This window comes from Leptopilina boulardi, unplaced genomic scaffold (assembly GCF_019393585.1).
Source record: "Leptopilina boulardi isolate dan_hultmark-lab unplaced genomic scaffold, ZJU_Lbou_2.1 LbouV2_59, whole genome shotgun sequence".
Classification (NCBI taxonomy): Eukaryota; Metazoa; Arthropoda; class Insecta; order Hymenoptera; family Figitidae; genus Leptopilina; species Leptopilina boulardi.
The window spans coordinates 1,183,298-1,203,577 of record NW_026138004.1 but is presented as its reverse complement, the minus strand read 5'-3'; the positions used below and the strand labels follow the sequence as shown (position 1 = coordinate 1,203,577).

At 31.5% G+C, this 20,280-nt stretch overlaps 3 protein-coding genes across 4 annotated transcripts; 1 reads left to right on the top strand and 2 right to left on the bottom strand.

The window, feature by feature from the left end:
• Positions 1-295: 295 nt before the first annotated feature.
• Positions 296-2,066, bottom strand: LOC127290328 (biogenesis of lysosome-related organelles complex 1 subunit 2). The gene is made up of 2 exons (XM_051318829.1): positions 1,779-2,066; positions 296-1,076 (listed from the first exon to the last, which is right to left on the bottom strand). Exon 2 carries the CDS (start codon positions 1,038-1,040, stop codon positions 564-566), a length of 477 nt encoding a protein of 158 aa, XP_051174786.1. The 5' UTR covers positions 1,041-1,076; positions 1,779-2,066; the 3' UTR covers positions 296-563.
• A 7,730-nt stretch (positions 2,067-9,796) lies between these two features.
• LOC127290303 (uncharacterized) lies at positions 9,797-10,960 on the bottom strand. The gene has a single exon (XM_051318795.1). It carries the CDS (start codon positions 10,958-10,960, stop codon positions 9,797-9,799), a length of 1,164 nt encoding a protein of 387 aa, XP_051174752.1.
• Positions 10,961-11,245: 285 nt separating this feature from the next.
• LOC127290325 (putative ankyrin repeat protein RF_0381) lies at positions 11,246-18,982 on the top strand. 2 transcript variants are annotated; one of them, XM_051318823.1, is made up of 3 exons: positions 11,246-11,394; positions 17,795-17,870; positions 18,091-18,982. In XM_051318823.1, the coding sequence occupies exons 1-3, from the start codon at positions 11,391-11,393 to the stop codon at positions 18,530-18,532; spliced, it is 522 nt and encodes a 173-aa protein (XP_051174780.1). In that variant the 5' UTR covers positions 11,246-11,390; the 3' UTR covers positions 18,533-18,982. The 2 variants fall into 2 exon arrangements, with proteins under 2 accessions (XP_051174780.1, XP_051174779.1); XM_051318822.1 differs by lacking the exon at positions 11,246-11,394 and adding an exon at positions 16,542-16,790.
• Positions 18,983-20,280: the final 1,298 nt, after the last annotated feature.

The following is a 20,280-nucleotide window of genomic DNA, read 5'->3' as shown; positions in this document are numbered from 1 at the left end:
TATAATGAATATTTTTAAAAGATTAATTTTTTAAATTGACCACAAAATTGTAGGTGAATCTTTTGCTAAAAAACTTGTATAGAACGTTTTCAATTGAAATCACCTGACCTTAATGAATTTTTTGAATTAATTTTTTTTTCCAGGTGTTTTATATTTTTTCTTTGAACTTTTCATACCAAATAAAATTCCCTGAATTTTCCAGGTTTTCAGAAAGCGTAGTAAATCTGATTGAATATAATTTATTGAATTAGAATTTGAAGAAAAATAGGTGACGAAAAACAAAAATTACAGAATATTCAATTTTTTAAGGTTTTAATTTTTTATAAATTAATAATCTTTTTTTTATAATTTTTGGATATAAAATTATTAGATACAATATTTCTTTCATTTTATATTGAAACGATTAAAAAATAGATTTATGCTAATTTGTTTAAGTTGTAATTAAATTATTCGAAATAAAGATTGAAAATTCTTAAAAATAATATATACAAACTTAATATAATTTAAATGCTGACTTAAAATTTGATATTTATAGATTTCTTTTTTTCAATAAATTTGAAAATTTAATTTTTATTTTCTTTCTCAAGTTCTTTGAATTTATTTTCTAATCTTTTTGAATAATTGGCTAATTTGTAAGCAGCTTGTTCCAATTTATTCACACTATCGTCTATTTGATTAATATTGTCTAAAACGGGTTGTAAATTTTTATATTTTTCATTAAGTGAATTTAATGATTGAGATACATTTGTAGCAATTGTTTTTAATTCAGAATATTTTGATATTGTTTCTTGATTAAGTCTTTCTAATAAACGATAATCGGCATGAGTTGCCGTTAATTCTTCTTGTAAATATTCACTTGTTTTTTGAAACATATTATTAGCAAGACGACTTAAATTTGGATCATGAGGATCTAAAGCTTCAAAACTGCTTGTACTTGTTGATAGTGTTGTTCCACGTTTTGGCGATTCACATTTTGAATTTCCATCGTCTTGATAATCTGACTGTTGATCTAATTTTTGTTCTTTGATTTCAGATGTCATTTTCTATTTTTCTTTAAATATAAATTTCGTGTTTTACTGTAAAAATAATTTAACAAAATTTATAATTTTAAATAATTTCTTATTTTTAATGAAAATTTTTAAATTATATAAATGTAAAAATTTACATTTTTCAAACAGGTAAAGTAAATTTATTAATTTTTTTTTTTATTTAATAACTAAACAAAATGCTAAAATAAATAATAGAAAACTTATAAAAGTTATAAGTTAAAATAAAAAAATTGTTGAAATCTACAACAGGTATAAAATCGTAAATATGCTTAAAAATGTTATCGTGTCCCATGTCTTTATTTACATTTTGAGATTTAAAAAAAGTTTAATTCAATTTTTCATTATCTAAATTAAAATTTCTCTTCGTGTACGTGTTCTTTAATGTTTAAAATGTAATGTAAGAAAGTGGTAAGTATTTTTATAACACTAAATGCAAAATATAAAGAATTTTCCACTTGTCCCCAAATTTGAATTTTTTTTAATGTTAAACTATGAAATAAATGAAGTACGATGTCAATTTGATAATATGTGATTTTGTGTTTTATGATTTTTGACATATTTTAGAACGAAACTCACGAAAAAAAATTTTTTTTTCAACATTTCAAAGATTTTATTTTAATTAAAAAAGTTAGACTCATATTGACGATTTTTTGATTTTTACCTTTATACGTTTTTGAAAAAAATTTATGTTTAAAAAATGTAAATTTATTTTAATAAAATAATAGTTACCAATATGAAGAATCTGTCGAAATAATGCCGTTAATTTATGTAATTTTCAAATTAATCATTTTGCTTTTTTTTTTGCCAATGAAAGCAAAATATATATGATTGATTTTGTTTAATGGGAAAAATATAAGAAAATTTCTTCCGATTATAAAATTTGTCGACATTCATTGACAAACCTAATCCTTCGTGACTTTGTCAGAGATAGGTAGGTAGATCACATAAATTTTTAGTTACCTACTTTACGTCTTTAGTTTTTGTCCAATACTTATTTTACTCGAAACTCGCATACATAGAACGACTGTCAGAAAGCATGATCAAAAGTTTCTTGTAAAAGACGAGGGCGTATTGATCGAGTAGTGTACACTTGTGGCCAGATTATGCCTGCCAGATTATCTCCTTTTCTAACTCACATGTTGTCATGGCAACACGTGTGATAGAAAAGGACAAAAAAATTTAGGCATATCTGGCCACGAGTGTTTGATTTAATTGTTGTAAACACATGTTTCTAACCTCTAAATCGTTGTCATTAATTAGTTCCTATGGAAAAGAAGTTACCACGTGTCCCGCACGCAGTAAAAAAAACTGTCAACAAGTTGTAAATTTACAGGCCGTAAAATTAGAAGGCTAGATAACCTAAAATTTGTTTTTTATTTTATAAATTAACTTATATAATTTTCTGTATATGTGACGCTCCACGAGAGAAGGGACCTAACGTGCTTTAGACTTAAGGTTCGCTTTTACCGTGCAATGACACAGTGAATGAAGCTTAAGTCAAAAGCTCGTTAGGTCCCTTCTCTCGTGGAGCGTCACATATATCACTTAATTATTATAGCATAATTGAGTATTTTATTATAATATAACATTAAATTATAGGTTACATAAGAAAAGTACACTTATTTATAACTGAAAAAGACAGAATAAGTGAAAAATTTATAAAATAAACAACTTTTAGGTTATGTAGCATTTTAATTTTCCGGTTTGTAAATTTACAACTTGCTGATAGGTTTTTTTACTGCACATATGGAACGCGTGGTAACTTTTTTCTAACGTATTTTCCTTTCTATAAAATAAACAATAAATAAAAATATATAATAATATAAAAATAAAATAATTAAAATATTTCAATTATTTTACAACGGTGAATAAGAATAAACATTAAACAATGATTGATATTAGGCTAAAATTTCGATCAGATGAACATTATTTCTGGACTGTGAAAATGCGTGAAAAGTCATTTTCACGGCGGGTATTTTTGAATTGTTTTAAACAAAAAATGTTTTTTTAAGAAATAAAATATTAAATAATTGTTTTAATATGTAAGAACACTTTAAAATAGTGATAGAAAGATGATTTGATTGCAAAAATTTAGCAAATTTTGCTTTAAAACGTTTTCTGCTACAAGAAAGTGTAAAATGACGATGTTTGTGAAATGGTTTGTACAGTGCTTCTTCCTTGTGAGTGTCTCTCAGAGTTTTGTTTATGTTATGTCGGTTCTTTTTAACTTGTAATAATTAATGAGTGCTGAAAATAAATCAATAAGTTGAAATGTTTATCAAATAAATTTAAATTCAACTAATTGTTTCGAATAACTGAAAGAAACTTAATATACAGAAAGTATTTTTGAGAGATGCGTGGAAAATTGATTTATAACCTCAAATTCATACACATACTTTTTGTGTTTTTAAATATCAAGTTTTATAATTACTTATGATTTTCATAAGTAATTATAATTAATTTTCAAATCAAGTTGTTGGATTTAAAATTACTTAATAAACATTTCAACTTACCGATTTATTTTCAGTACTCATTATTTATTACAAGTTAAAAAGAACCAACATAACAGTCATAAACAAAACTCTGAGAGACACTCACAAGGAAGAAGCACTGTACAAACCATTTCACAAACATCGTCATTTTACACTTTCTTGTAGCAGAAAACGTTTTAAAGCAAAATTTGCTAAATTTTTGCAATCAAATCATCTTTCTATCACTATTTTAAAGTGTTCTTACATATTAAAACAATTATTTAATATTATATTTCTTAAAAAAACATTTTTTGTTTAAAACAATTCAAAAATACCCGCCGTGAAAATGACTTTTCACGTATTTTCACAATCCACAAATAATGTTGATCTGATCGAAATTTGAGGTATAAAAGCACCTTAAAGGGATTATGTGTTCTGTCTATCCACGTGTTTATTCACTATTTATTAAGGCGCATTCAGACCTCTCGGCTGCCTGCCTGCTGCAGTTGTCATGGTAACATAATGGGAGTGAGTGAAACAGACGAAAAATTTAAATTTTCTGCTTCACTCACTCTTATCATGTTACCATGGTAATGTAACGAGCGACTATATTCTCGCTCGAATAACTTTTCGATATCTCGAATTAACGATACTTACGCGCTAAATAATAAATATTCAAAATATTAAATAATTAATATTTTGTATTCTAGAATTTATTCTCACATAAATTTAGCAATTGAGGAAACTATAAAAAGTTAACTTAATTGTAAAATAATATCTTCACGCTTTAAGTATTTTCAAGTCTTATTCTCAAATCAAAGAATATAAACAGTTCTAAGAAAAGTCATAAATTAAGTAAAATAGCAAAAGGAAATATGATTCTAACTTTCCTTTAATCCCAACCATGAAATAAAAACCCTTAAAGATCATAAAAAATCCACTTGAAAAAGTTGTGGTCCTTTCTCTACAGGACACCAAACACATGTTGACCAGACACACATGTAGACTCGCTAAATCGAGAAAAGTCACGTATTGATCAAACAAAGGATAAAATATTTGTAAAGAAATATTTTATATCAACTAGATTTTTACATTAAAAATATAAATTAAAAATCATCATCTTCTCTATAAAACATTATTAAATATATAATCGTGGTGTGTGTGTGTGTGTTATTTACACAATAACAAGATAATAATTAATTATTACATTAATACGTATGAGTATGTTATATTGTTAATTATAATATTTATAATATAATAAATATTATGTATAAGATATACCTTGAAATATATAATTAGTAAAGTGTATAGTAAATAAGATACTTCTTCTTCTTCTTCTTCTTAAATGACTTGAGGCTTGGCCAACTGTCAGAACAACAAATAAATAGAAGAAGTCAAAGATCAGAGAACATATAAGACCAAGGTCCATTCATGTACAGGCTGCTCGGGGAGAGGCAAAGCATCAAAGTCCCGACTCTTGAGTGAATTGCAGACGGGCCAGGTACCACCAGTCGGGAGAGGCGACACCGGAACCGGCCGCAACACACTCGACTTTTGGCGCAAAATTTAACGCGAAGATCAAAACGCAAAAAGAAAAAAAAAAAATAAACAAACAAACAAACAAAAAGATAAAAAACAAAAGAGCAAAAAGAGAGACAAAAACAAAATAAAACAAAACAAAGCAGCCAAATACTTATCAGGCAAGTAAAAATGCCAAAAGACCAGAATCAAGAGTCAGATGAATTGATGGTCATGACAAAAGAATCCACCAATCTCTCTGACAATTTCCTCATTAGGGGCAAAAATCAAATCATCGAGGGAAACCGCTTCCGGATCCTCATTGGGAAACTTTCTCCTGAGGAAATCAAAGAATCTATCCCTGACCGGTGCCAGGGAAGGACACTCGTTCAACACATGGTTATAAGTTCTCCGATCAACCCCGCAAGCACACTGCATCCTGGTATTCCAATGGATGCGTTCAAAGTGATCCGCGGTAAAAGTATGTCCAGATCTGAGTCTGGTGACTACATTGATCCAAGCCCTGGGAAGGGAAAGACCCTCAAACCAAGGTCTACTAGTCTTGAGCGATATTCTTTCAAAGTATCGATGTCCGGTTAAGTCACGATCCGAGAAGGGCCACAAATGAGCCAACCTCGCACGGTGATCAGGGACAAAGACACTTCTTCTGAAATCGCTCAAAGATGTTCCAAAATAGACTCTATTAGCAAATGTGTTAGAGGCTTTACATATGGCATCCGCTTTTTCATTGCCAACAATTCCCACATGAGACGGAACCCAGAGAAAACTGAAAGGAGATGGAAGGTCAGAAGGGAGGTGATGGATCAAGTCCAAGATCTTATAGATAATTTCCGGGTTGTCTTTACGGAGGAGGCAATTGTTGAGACGAGTAATCACCTCCAGAGAGTCCGTAACTATAAGAGTTCTTGGGAGATTCAGAGCCCTGGCATGTAGAATAGCCTTGTAAATGGCGAAGGCCTCCGCAACCAAGATGGACGAGAATGGCTGGAGAGGGATCCCATACGAGAACTCAGTTGTTTCATCATAAAAAGCAGCCGAAGCCAATCCAGAATCTGAAAAAAGGGAAGCGTCAGTGTATATTAGGGCAAAATTCGGGTAGTTCCTGGCAATCAAGTCTCTGAAGCAGGTCTCAGGCGAAGCATGATATTGCATTTCGTATCCCGAATTAATGTCCGAGGATGGTGCTGTGGAAAGAATTTCCCACCTCCAATCGAAATAGGCAGGCAGCGCTGTCCTATAAGAGAGTTCGACAATAGGATAAGTGCGAGCGTATGCATTTAGTAGAGAGATTCTTTCAAGATTCAGTTTAGTCCCGCCAGCCTGCACCTTACGAAGCAGCTGGTCCAGTCCGAGTATGACAGGGTTCTCTTTCCATCTGAGATTTCGAAGAATAAACGAGTTAGAAAGATGGATTCTGCGAAAGGACAAGGGGGGCTCACCAGCTTCAGACAGGAGTACCGAGATGGGGGTTGACTTAAGGCAACCCAAAGACGTTCTCAGAGCTGCCGATTGGACTCTGTCGAGGATTTTAAGGGTGGTTTTGGCCGAATCAGCGAAAAGAGGGGCACCCCAATCAAGAATAGCGCGAATAAGATTGCGGTATACTAGCAAAGCCAAGTCAGGGGAGGATCCCCAAGTGGCTCTAGAGATTATTCTTAAGATGTTTGTTGCCCTGGTTGCTTTATCCGCAATCATCTTAATATGAGGAAGCCACGAAAGCTTCCTGTCCAAAAGAACACCCAGATGTTTCATTGAAGCGTCGCAAGAGATGATCGAGTTCCCAATCAAAACATGTATGTCGTCGAAGGACCTCCTAGATCTGGAAAAAATGCAGCATGTGGTCTTGGCCGGGGCAATATCTAGACCAAGACCTCTCAACCAAATGGACAAGCGGCTCAGAACAAGCGAAACGTCTTCCGATATAGAGGCGGAATCACTAAATGTGACATACAAAAGAAGATCGTCAGCATACATTACAAACTTCATCCAACTAGGAAGGATGAGTTCAATCTCTCGGAGGTAGAGATTGAAGAGAATAGGTGATAAGACCCCCCCCTGTGGAACGCCAACGCCGCAAGTCCTAAGATTAGATCCATCCGCGTCAAAAGAAATAAATCTCTTAGAGGTAATAAAAGTAATGAAGTTTATAATATTGGGATGGAAGCCGAGTCTTACAAGTGATTTGTTGAGAATGTCTGGCCGGACATTATTGAAGGCACCCTTTATGTCAATCGAAATGGCGAGAGTATGACGAGAAGCCGCGAAGCCTTTCAGAACATCGGTGGAAAAAGCAGCCACGCAGTCCATCGCTGATCTCTGCTTTCGAAAGCCATACTGGTGAGTAGGAAGAAGTCTCCCAGACTCCACCACATGTTCCATTCTGCCCTGCACAAGTTTCTCAAATAATTTGGAAAAGACTGAAGTGAGGGCGATAGGTCGGAAACCCTTACCACCAGGTTTGGGAATTGGTATGACTCTTGAATTCAACCATGAGTCCGGGAAGGAAGATAGCTGGAACATACGATTGAACAGGACGAGCAAAAATTCAAGGGCTATCGGCCCAAGTCCGCGTATCATGTCCCCAGAAATACCGTCCAATCCTGGCGAAGCCTTAGGCTTGCAGGAGGTAAGGGCCTTTTTAAATTCGTTGGAAGTAAATGGAGGAATCCTGTTAGGGCTGGATACAGGTGGAATGTCCAGATTTGGGATAAACACCGGAGGAATATCCTCCCTAATCAACTCATCCCTGAATTTCGTTAACAGAGGAGATGTAGGATCAGAAGATAAATTGGTATTGACTCTGGCCGAGCGGGAAGACAACGCCCGGAGTGTACGCCAGAGACTCGACACACCTCCCGCCGGCGACATACCTTCGCAGAAGTTTCTAAAGGCCAGATGCTTCTGCTCCCTCAATATTCTCTTGATCTCGTTGTCCCGCCTTTTAAACTCAGATCGATTTTCCACCGTTTGATTGGATTGATACCATCTATAATTCTCCCTTCGTCTTGCCAGAGCCGCATCGCACTGCTCATTCCACCAGAGAGGACGAGAAGCTGGTTTATATGAGCGTGGCTGGGGGAGATATGCTCCGCACTCCAGTAAAGACGACTTGAGGTTGTCCACAAAGGAGTTGTAAACGTGGACTGGAGAATGCTCTTGGGCTAGTAAGGAAGTCAAGTCAAGAGAGAACTGTTCCATTTTATTCTTGAAATCCAGCCAATCTAGATCCTTGAGGCAATATCGAAGAGACGAGGAGGACACCCTTGCCGGAACAATGTCGGCACGAAACACAACCGGCAGATGATCCGAAGATGATGAGTCCTCCAAGACGGAAATAGAAGAGTTCTGAAGAACCGATGGCGAACAGAAAATAAGGTCCAGATTGGAGCCCATAACATTAGCATCACGGAATCTTGTAGGGGAAGAAGTGTTAGTGATGAGCAAGTCTCTGTCCAACACAAAAGTCAGAAGAGAATCCCCTCTGATATTCGAGGCTTGATCACCCCAGCATGTATGATGTGCATTGAAGTCACCACAGAAAATGTGGTTGACATTCATGGGTAGCATTTCAAATATCTCAGACCATGATTCCGGAGAGATGTCACCACCAGGGGGGGCATAAAGACACGTAATCTGGGTGGTGCCAAACATAGTGCGGAGGGAGATAGAAGCAACATCGATTTGAAGATTTCTAGTGTGAAAAGTGAAAACATTTGTAAGACGGAAAGCTATCTCCCTTCGAATCAAGATCAGAACTCCACCACCCCTACCAGTCAGACGATCCTGTCTAATTGAGATAAATCCCGGAATTTCAAAGTTCGAAGAGGATGTGAGCCATGATTCCGTGATGCACACAACATCAGGGTCATGGGTCCATAAAAGAGCCTCCAACTCTGGTCTCTTCGATTGAATACTTCTGGCGTTCCAGAGAATTAGTGAAAAAATTTTATGTATTGGTCTGTGTTCTTGCATAACGAATATTTTAAAAGCCGAACAGAGCAAAAGCAAGACAAGACACTAAAATTAGTTTAAAATCAAAATATAGGTAGGTCGATAAATAAAATAAAATATATCACATGTAGGCTGTCAAGAAAAAATAGAAATAAAATAGAAAATAAAATAAAAATAATAAAATAAAATAAATAAATAAACAAAATAAATAAAATAAATAAAATACATAAAATAAATAAAATAAATAAAATAAATAAAATAAATAAATAAATAAAAATAATGAAAATAAAATAAATAAAGTAAATAAATAAATAAATAAGTAAAAAGTAAAAAATAAATAAATAAACTAAAAATAATAAAAATAAAATAAATAAATAAACAAAATAAATAAAATAAATAAAATAAATAAATTAAATAAAATAAATAAAATAAATAAAATAAATAAAATAAATAAAATAAAATAAATAAAATAAATAAAATAAATAAAATAAATAAATAAATAAATAAAATAATAGAAATAAAATAAATAAAATAAATAAATAAGTAAAAATAAATAAATAAACAAAATAAATAAAAATTATAAAGAGTATAAAAAATAAAATAAAAATGAAATAAAAATAAATAAGATCAAATAAATAAATAAAAACAATAAAAATATAAAAACAAAGATAAATAAAAATAAATGAAATAAAAATAAATAAATATTAAATAAATAAATAAACAGAAACAAAACAAAAAAACAAAAGGTTTTATGGGACACAGTTCCAAAATTAAATGTAGTATAAATTAGATAGGTCTGCTTTCGGCATTCTCCGCCGTCTTATCCTCAGTAGCTGGCTGATTATGAGCAGCCGAAGTCATCGGCTCCTCCCAGACTACCTGGTAACCAGGTCGAGAGAAACCATGATTCAGCAGCCAGGATTCAGCCTCCTCGTAACCCACATTGAATTCCAATCTGTGTCTCATCACAGCAAGCTCATACTTAAAGTAAGGGCATTCCCTTGAAGCTGCAGTGTGATTGCCCATGCAGTTTGAGCACTGGGAGGATCTATTATGATTGGGACAATTGTTTTTAGTGTGATGCTCTGAGCAAAATTCGCAGGTGGGGTGGGTTGCTCTGCACTGAGTTGCGAAGTGTCTGAAGCGTTGGCATTTGAAACAACGCTTAGGTGGAGTTACACTAAGCGTAAGCTTGAATATGACTCTGGCGATGAGGATAGAGTCCGGAATTGTAACACCAGAAAATAAAAATTCTACTATACCAGAAACCTCGTTGAGGTCCTTTATTTTCCTACGAATAGAAATAATTTTATCTCGTACCTCCCCCTCCAGCTTTCCACTTATAGCAAGAGGAGACAGACCGAGATCAACATCGTGAGCCAGCGCCTTACGACTGACCAATGATGTGGGGATAAAGGACCTATAACCGCTACTACTCAAGTGGGTGGAGTTCAGAAGAGAATTAGCAAGGGACCAGCTTGAGGAAGTAATGCGCAGCTGGTTAAGACCGTTGGAGACGATGGTGCGAAGAGGATCACTGACGATCGACTCCAAATAATCCGCGAACGCAATGCGGTTATATTTACCGATTTTTTTATTTTGAGTGGATTCAACGAGAATGGTAAAAGGGGTAGGAGACTCCTCGGAAAACCTAGGGTCATCTTTGAAGTCCTCATTCATCCAAATAAGATCGTAAGAGACAGAACTAGAGTTCTTAGGTGAGTTGGTGTTGGGAGACTCATCAATGAGAGACTCAGGCCCAGAAGCAATTGTATCTGTTGAATCAGATTGAGAAGAGGACAGATGTGAAATGGCTAGATCTGACGACGTTTCAGTAGGATGATCAAAAAGAATAGAATTCGATTGAACAATTGGATCTGTGAGGGGATTGGAAGCAAGGGGTGACCTTGCCTCAACTCCATCAACCGGAGTAAAATCACAGGTCTCCATCGGGATGTTGGAAATGGGGGGATGTTGAGAATGTAATGAGGATGTCAGAGAATGAAGAGGATCCCCACCTAACCCGATATTGACCCTAGAACGCTTTTCGATGTTAAAAACAGACCCCGGTTTGAGGTTAGAAATATCCCGCGATCTCTTATTTATGTTCATGGCTCTTCCGGTAGAACGAGCCTTTATCATACCATGTGGACGGTGAGTGCTTGGAGACGAACGCAAAGGTGACTTGCGTGGGTGGATTGGAGACATGAGCACACCTAAAAATAGAAAGAAACGCCGGCAAGTATAAACTCCGGAAACGATCTCGGCCTCAAATGCCAAGCAGGCTCAAAAAATTAATTTAATTAAATTTAAATATAAAAGACTTAAACATACATGTGAATTCAGTAAACAAAAAATAAAATAAAAACTTTCTTCCTCTATGGGTAAGTGAAAGGTATCAATTTAATTGTAGAAGGAAGTGTTTTAAATAATAAAAATAAAAAGTAGTATAGTGTAGACAAGTTTAGTGTCGTAAGGTATGTAAGAAAAATTCACTAATTGTGTTTACAGACCTCAAGTATTTGGTTTGTTTATTTATAAAAGAAAAGAGAAAATTATTATTTAGAGATATATATACTGTTTGTCAATTTGCTCTTAATAAATATAATCAAAGTTATGAGAATACAAAATTAATTTAGTTTAAAAGTTTGAATTTTAAGATTATTGACAGGTGTTAAATTTATTTTATTTACAAACATCCAAAAATCGAGCGTAAATACAACCCACAGGGAAGAAGGGTATTGTGTGTAGTTAGGTAAACAAGGTAAAGTATAAAATGAAGGACGGCAGTACCTGGAGATCCAGACAAACTTGATATATAAATGTGACCTTATATTTAAAATTTTCCAAATTTCCAAATTTTGCGAAAAGGTGTAGGTTGAAATTCAATTAACTACTGGTAAACAACCATAAATTCCATAAGGCACATGTATCCAAGTCACGTTCTATATTGCCATTTATTCCTGTTCCGTGAAATTGAGATTTGTGATTTGGAATGACTGCTGGTTTAATTTCCTTAATATGACGAAAAGTATAAATTCCAGAGATGTGTTGAGTCAAGACCAATATAAAGCTTTAGTAATTATCAAAATTTATTATCAGTCCAAAGTATATATAATCCAATCAATTGAACTCCTAATTATATGTTAAACTTCTCAGCGTGAGGTGTAACCTCACAAAAAACTGCTTGAGTACTGTATGCGAGAACGGTCAAAACACGACTCCACCGTAAATAAGATACGTAGTGTTGTGCAGTGCAGTGTTGCTGGAAACAGCATAGAATAAGAAAATATAAAGAGCATGCGCAAAGAAGCCACATGGACTCACAGCTGAGCGCTTCTCCACTACTTGTACTTTATGTTTTACGTCAGATCTTATCTTGCCTTCGACTTGTCGAGTTCGCTCCAAGTCAACTTTGTATTTGTCTCTTTCTATATTTAATAAAAGCTTGGGTTTTAATCTAGAAGTCGGAACAATTAATAATTGGTTAATTCGTTATCTAATTATTATTGTTCGTCTTCAAGAGGATTTTCCCTCCGTTTTAACGGAAATTAATTGTGTAATTATTTTAACTTTCCCGGTTCATTTTAATGATTAACACTAAGGCTGAATCCACAAAATAACCAAGTGAAATTGCGCTTGCGCAATTAAATATACAACTTGGCTCGTAACATAAATTGGGGGCTCGTCCGTTCCTTAGTGCGGGATTTTTAAAAAACTTTTGAACTTTTGAAAAATTATACATTGTTGTTCTTGATTGCTGTTCATGTTCCTGATTGCTGTTGATGTTCCCGATTGCTGTTCTTACAGTTTTGTGTTGTGTTGTGTCGGGAGTGCATCCTTTAATAGGATAAATTATGGCCAATTTCGAAATTAAGTGCATAAAATTTGGTTGTGTTTAAGTGAAATAAAACAACGTAAAGGTTTGATTATTCTATAAGACTATGAACATTTTATGAACTCTTAAAATATAAGAATAATTTAATCTTTATTCTATATAAAAAATTTTTTTTTTTATATAATTATACCGAATATAAGTATACATTATATAAGTAAAACAGTGAGAAGATTGTTAAACGTTAGATGCTATTTGTTTATGCAAAGTTGTCCAGATTTTATTAGAAAAATTTTAATACTGTTGGTTTAAATTTCAGGTTATATTACTAATAATTTAAATTTACCAATAAATTATTACAACATGGACAATTTGCATGAACAAGGCGTTGAATATAGAGATGATGATGATGATATTATTATAGATAATTCTGATGAAAATTTACAATTTAAAGACATAATAGATTATGAAAATGGACTCTTAAATTCTGAACAAAATAAAAATAATGAGCAGGGAATATTGAAAAAATTTTCGCAAAATGATTTTCTCGTATTAGCTAAGGCTATATCCGAACATTTTAATAATAAAGGTATGAGCACACTTTCAGAACCTTCTTCAAGTACAAACTCACGATCTATCATAGAGGAAAATATTCCTAATGATTCGTTAAATTTAATTAAATTACCAAGTGTATCATTTAGAGATACTGTTGCAATTTTGCCAGAATTTGATGGTGAAAATATTTCCATTTTAAGTTTTCTATCGGAATGTCGTTATGCAGCTCAAAATACCCCGATCGAAAATCATAATATTCTTTTTAGATATATACGTGGAAAATTAAAAGGTATAGCAAAAGAGTATATGGCACATTCTTCTGCTAATACCCTTGAACATTTCTTGTCCGATTTACAAGACGGCTTCTCATTACCCTACGATAACTCGTCAATTTTAATAGAAATCGCGAAATTAAATCAAAATAAAGATGAGTCTATTCATAGCTATATTGCCAAGGCTAGAAAAATTTTATTTTCGTTCACAGAAATATCTCGTAGAGATACGCCTGCTGATTTCTTAAATGCGAAATTATTAGAAAATGATAAATTTTTAACAAAATCATTTTGTAGAGGGCTTCTCCCGGAATGTAGATTGCAAGTTACATTAAGAAACCCAAATAGTTTTCAATTGGCTACAAAATATGCCATAGAAGCTGAGTATGAATTAATTTTTGATCATGAACGCTATGATGATAATAAAAATAATTCAAATCAATCTGAAGATGTTCTTAACATTGAAAATGAATCTGAAAACTTTTGATAGGATTTTTTTTTTCTCTTTCCTTTTTGTTTAGATTTCAAACATAACATAAACACTTCCTTCAGTTATAAAATGTGAATTCAAGGTTACTCAGGTAGAGACATCGTTTGAGAGAGTATGATCACGGTACATAAGGTGTACTAAAAGACAATTGCGCTTATGCATTATCTATTAGCCTTTGTGATATTAATGGAGAGATGCTGCACAGAATAAAAATTACATTACGTTAAATGACGTTTATTCATTATAAATTAATCCATATCCGTAGCATAAGGTGACTAATACACCTGTGCTCTCCTCTTTATCCCTAGACGAACACGAATTGACAATTGAATTGGTGCAGTATTCTCTGATATACATTGGTTGGATAGTGTATGAGAGCAATAAAATTTGCTAAAATAAAATTTTGCAAGGAAACGATTTTTTCAAAATGATGATTTTGAAAAGTCAATTGTTTGAGAGAATCAAGAGGCCACGAGATTACAGGAGTTAATCTCAAAAATAATTTCTAGACCGTATGGCGAGGTTATTCGTCGGTCTATCGAGGAATCTCGAAAATAATGTTGTTTCTGCTGAAATTATCTATTTCGAAGATCAACAAGTTGGATCGAACGGCGAGTTTGTTCGTCGATCCTTGGGAATTTTAAAATTCTTGAATCAGAGCGAAGGGCGTCTGAAGAGTTATGTGGCAGGATTCTTGAAATTAACAAATAATTAAACATTCAATAAAAATACAAAATCTCCGATGAACAATGTCAAAGTATTCTTGAATTCGAAAATAAATCATTATTAGTTGATTATTTGTAAAGTATACAGAAAATTTTTAAATTTTAATCAAAATAAATAAGTGACAGAATATTTGTCTGTTACTTGTTATACAATATTTTCATTTTAACATTGCTCTTCTCATTTGGGGAGGAGTGAGAGATGAGCAACTGTAGTTTTGCTCAGTGAATATATTATTTTTCCTTTTCTATACATAACAATAGTAATTATACAATGTAAAAATAAAATTACTTTATCTTATAGATGTAATCTTATATATTTAATTTTCTAACGAAAATTTTAATAAGGGGGAAAGTGTAACGAGCGACTATATTCTCGCTCGAATAACTTTTCGATATCTCGAATTAACGATACTTACGCGCTAAATAATAAATATTCAAAATATTAAATAATTAATATTTTGTATTCTAGAATTTATTCTCACATAAATTTAGCAATTGAGGAAACTATAAAAAGTTAACTTAATTGTAAAATAATATCTTCACGCTTTAAGTATTTTCAAGTCTTATTCTCAAATCAAAGAATATAAACAGTTCTAAGAAAAGTCATAAATTAAGTAAAATAGCAAAAGGAAATATGATTCTAACTTTCCTTTAATCCCAACCATGAAATAAAAACCCTTAAAGATCATAAAAAATCCACTTGAAAAAGTTGTGGTCCTTTCTCTACAGGACACCAAACACATGTTGACCAGACACACATGTAGACTCGCTAAATCGAGAAAAGTCACGTATTGATCAAACAAAGGATAAAATATTTGTAAAGAAATATTTTATATCAACTAGATTTTTACATTAAAAATATAAATTAAAAATCATCATCTTCTCTATAAAACATTATTAAATATATAATCGTGGTGTGTGTGTGTGTGTTATTTACACAATAACAAGATAATAATTAATTATTACATTAATACGTATGAGTATGTTATATTGTTAATTATAATATTTATAATATAATAAATATTATGTATAAGATATACCTTGAAATATATAATTAGTAAAGTGTATAGTAAATAAGATACGTAGTGTTGTGCAGTGCAGTGTTGCTGGAAACAGCATAGAATAAGAAAATATAAAGAGCATGCGCAAAGAAGCCACATGGACTCACAGCTGAGCGCTTCTCCACTACTTGTACTTTATGTTTTACGTCAGATCTTATCTTGCCTTCGACTTGTCGAGTTCGCTCCAAGTCAACTTTGTATTTGTCTCTTTCTATATTTAATAAAAGCTTGGGTTTTAATCTAGAAGTCGGAACAATTAATAATTGGTTAATTCGTTATCTAATTATTATTGTTCGTCTTCAAGAGGATTTTCCCTCCGTTTTAACGGAAATTAATTGTGTAATTATTTTAACTTTCCCGGTTCATTTTAATGATTAACACTAAGGCTGAATCCACAAAATAACCAAGTGAAATTGCGCTTGCGCAATTAAATATACAACTTGGCTCGTAACAGTAACTACAGCAGGCAGGCAGGCAGCCAAGAGGTATGAATGCGCCTTTAGACGCCATATTTGAAATGTAAATTACGTGAATTTTCTACGGTTGTCAACGTAGATTACTTATTCTACGTAATTTACGTTGATAACTTCGAGTTATACGCAATTGACCTTTGATCAAAGTACAATAGACCTTTTCATGCTGATCATTCTGTCCTCTTCCAAGATATCTATGATTCACAATTTTCGATGAAATTAAATTTGTCATAGAACATTAAGAACCGTAAAAAAACAATCAGAAAAGTGCTGTTATCCATCTCTAACTTGCCCATTATACATACTACTCTTTAAAAATGTTGAGGATAATTTATTTTTTCACAATAGTAGTGTTTACAGTTTTCCATGGTGAGTTTTCCTTAATCCTTTGCGGCATTGTGACACTCCTGAGTGTCACCTTTTTTCTTGTACTTTTTTGAATACTTCAGCCACTATTTTACACATTTCAGTAACAAAATGTATTTTAGAATATCTATTACAATATAACTACATTAAAAAAGTGTTTTTTATAAATAAAATAAATGTTATAAACAAATTAAGTTTAAAAATAGCGTTTTTTTACAATAAATGTAATTGTGACTAAACAACAATAGGAAATAACATAACAATAATGTCTATAAAGTTTTCGGGGTCGCTGATTACGAATCTGGCATCAGATTTTCAAAATTCAAAATGGCGGATCCAATATGGCGGATGATAAAATGAAAAATTTATAGGAATGGCTTGAAACTTGTTACTCGGGGGGTTTTTGGGTCGCTCGTTACGAATATGACGTTGGATTATCAAAATTCAAAATGGCGGATCCAATATGGCGGATGACAAAATGAAGAATTGATCGGATTTGCTTAAAACTTGTTATTCGGGGGTCATATATTGGATCAGCCATTTTGAATTTTGAAAATTTTTAAAATCTGGCTTCGGATTCGTAATCAGCGACCCTTAAAACCCCCTATAATTCACTTCAAAGATAAATTCCTGTTAAAGAAAAATGTATGCTTCAAAGGGTTAAATTATAATTTCAAAAACACTCTAAAAACTGTGTTCCCTTTATGGAATAGAAATTTAAAAAATTAATTAAAAATAGTTATTCAAAAAATTGTATATTAAAGATATGTGGGAACCTTCTACGTGACCTAGTATTGGAAAATGTGTTTTGCGAGTATCAATTTTATTCTAAAATGAGAAAAGATTTTTGTCTAAAATTTTAAGGGATTATATATTTGAGTGCAATGCATCTCCTTGTTCTCAAAAAAAAAATACAAAATGCAAAATTTTGCGTTAAATTAAAAATGAAGTTTAAAAATTGACATTTTTTAACGAAAATAACAAAAATCATCATCATTTTCTTTCAGATTCACTTTCTTTATCACAGCAATGTGAACTAACAAACAATAATTGTGAAAAACTGCAACCTGATGTCAATAAATGGTAACAATATCCCTTATAGACTATAATTTCGAATTAAATTCAGATACTAATGTTTATCATAATCTGTAATATCATTTCACTTTAACTTTGATTCTAGTTTCACTCAACTGCATTATTTTTAGTTGAATATTTAATGGCAAAAAAAAATGCAATACTTGTCATTTAAAATAAATTACCTTTAAATAAAATGTCTATAGGATTATAATTTATCATTTTGAAGGAAACAACAGCCTAAATCAATGGATGAATCAGATCATGTCTCGAGAGCAATAAATAATAATGAAGATGAAGAAAAAATAAAAAATTGTGATTTATTTTCTATTTTAAGTGAAGACGTGCCTAAAGAAGAAATTAATAAAGCAATTAAAAAATGTCTAAAAGATGGAGCCAATGTAAATGTTAAAGATAAGGATGGTAGTACATTTTTGGGCATATCTGCAAAATATGATAACTTTGAATTGGTAAAATTGGCGATAGAAAATAATGCAAATATCAATGCCACAGACAATAAAGGTAATACTGCTTTACATTATGCGGTTGCAGTTCATAACTACGAAATGGTGAAATACCTTATAGAGAATGAAGCATTTGTTAATGCTCAAAACAATATGGGTAATACTCCTTTACATGTTGCGGTTTCTGAATCTTTTTTAAATGATTGAAATAATTTTTTAGTTTTTCAAAATTTTCGATGACAAAAAAAGTCTAAATTTTGATAAATTAATATAAATTATCTATATATAAAAATAAAGAACAAAAACCTTCTGTTATAAATTGCACATGCATGCAATTTTTAATCATATTGTCAATTTTAAATGATTTAATAATTGTTTGCATTCTCATCTCTCCTTGACTCTTTGCGTTTATATGCATTTCTAATATAAAGTCAAAGTTTTATTGCGTTTAATGTATCTTATTAAATGTCTACGACGTTAAGTAACCATCTGTCGAAAAATGACCGATAAAACAGTATAATTTTTTTAGTAAACAAATCAAAAAAATATATATATATATGAATAATAGAAGATCCCAATAGATCTAAAATTTCTCCTGGTGGTAATAATTTTAAGAATTTAAAAATTTCTTTTTTAAAATTAGAAGAAAAAAAAAGTTGCAGGTACTCATTTTGTTTTTTCAATTTAAATTTAATATTAAGATTAATTATAAATGAAAGAGAGAAAAAAAATTGTAATTTCCAATGTTTCATAAATTAAAATTAATATACCTATGTATGTTCATTAGATATATAAATCCAATAAAAACTGAATTACTTTTTTTTGTAACACAATATATATGTATAATACAAAATATTTTGTATACGTTTGTAATAAAAAAAAATTACTTGACATAACAATTTTACTTTATTGATTCAAGTGAAATAAATTATTTAATACGAGTAATGCAATTTTTGCAAAGTTATTTGATTTTTTTTACAGATTTGGACTCAAATTTTCAGAAATAATTAGAGAAGTCCTTTGTTAAAATTTCAGACGTATTCCAGATTAAATCCGGATAAATCAGTTCAGATTAGTCCAGAAATTATACAAAAACAACAATCAAAAAATGCTCCATATCAATTCGAAATTAACATATAAAATAAATCCGTAATTAGTCCGTAATAATCTGAATTTAATTCAAACAAAAAAAAAAAAAAATTAATCCAAAATTAGTACTGCGGCAAAAAAATTGAATCCGATATAAATTTGGAATAATCTGAAAACTTTATGTGAAAAAATTTGACGAGAAAAAGAAAATTCTTTTTGTAAAAAAAAAATTTTCATTTGTCCAACCCGAAGAAACAAAACTTTCAACGCGATTTTTAAAATCAATAACAATTTTATGGACAATTTTTGAATGATTAATTTTAAAAATCGCGCCAAAAAATTTCGGACAAAGTAAAAATTCTATCACTATTAGAAATTCTGTTAAATGATTTTTCGATTAATTATATACTTATATATAAATTCGTGTAGTATGAAAAATTGGTTATATGAAAATTCTATTAATTAATAATAATTCGAAAATAAAGCTAAAAAAAAATCCTATATCCAATGAAATTCTGTCTAATAAAAATTAATTAAAATAGCTATTATGTTAAATCGAAAATTTGAAGAAATAAAAATTCTGTTAAGTTAATTTTTTATTATATAAAAAAAATTTTGTAATATATATAGAAAATCGGTTTTAATGAAAATTTATTCATGCATTTCATATATATGTTCACAAAGAGTACGCGCGCTTAGTACACTTGCACTGAAAGAAAAATTATAGAATCTTTGTTTAATACTGATTGCACTTTCCTATCCGGTGCGTGTGAGATATAAACGGAAATGCAAACTATTAAAATGACTTTTAGTCACGCATTAAAAATGCCTCGTATGCAGTAGCTTATAGTACTAGTACTATATAG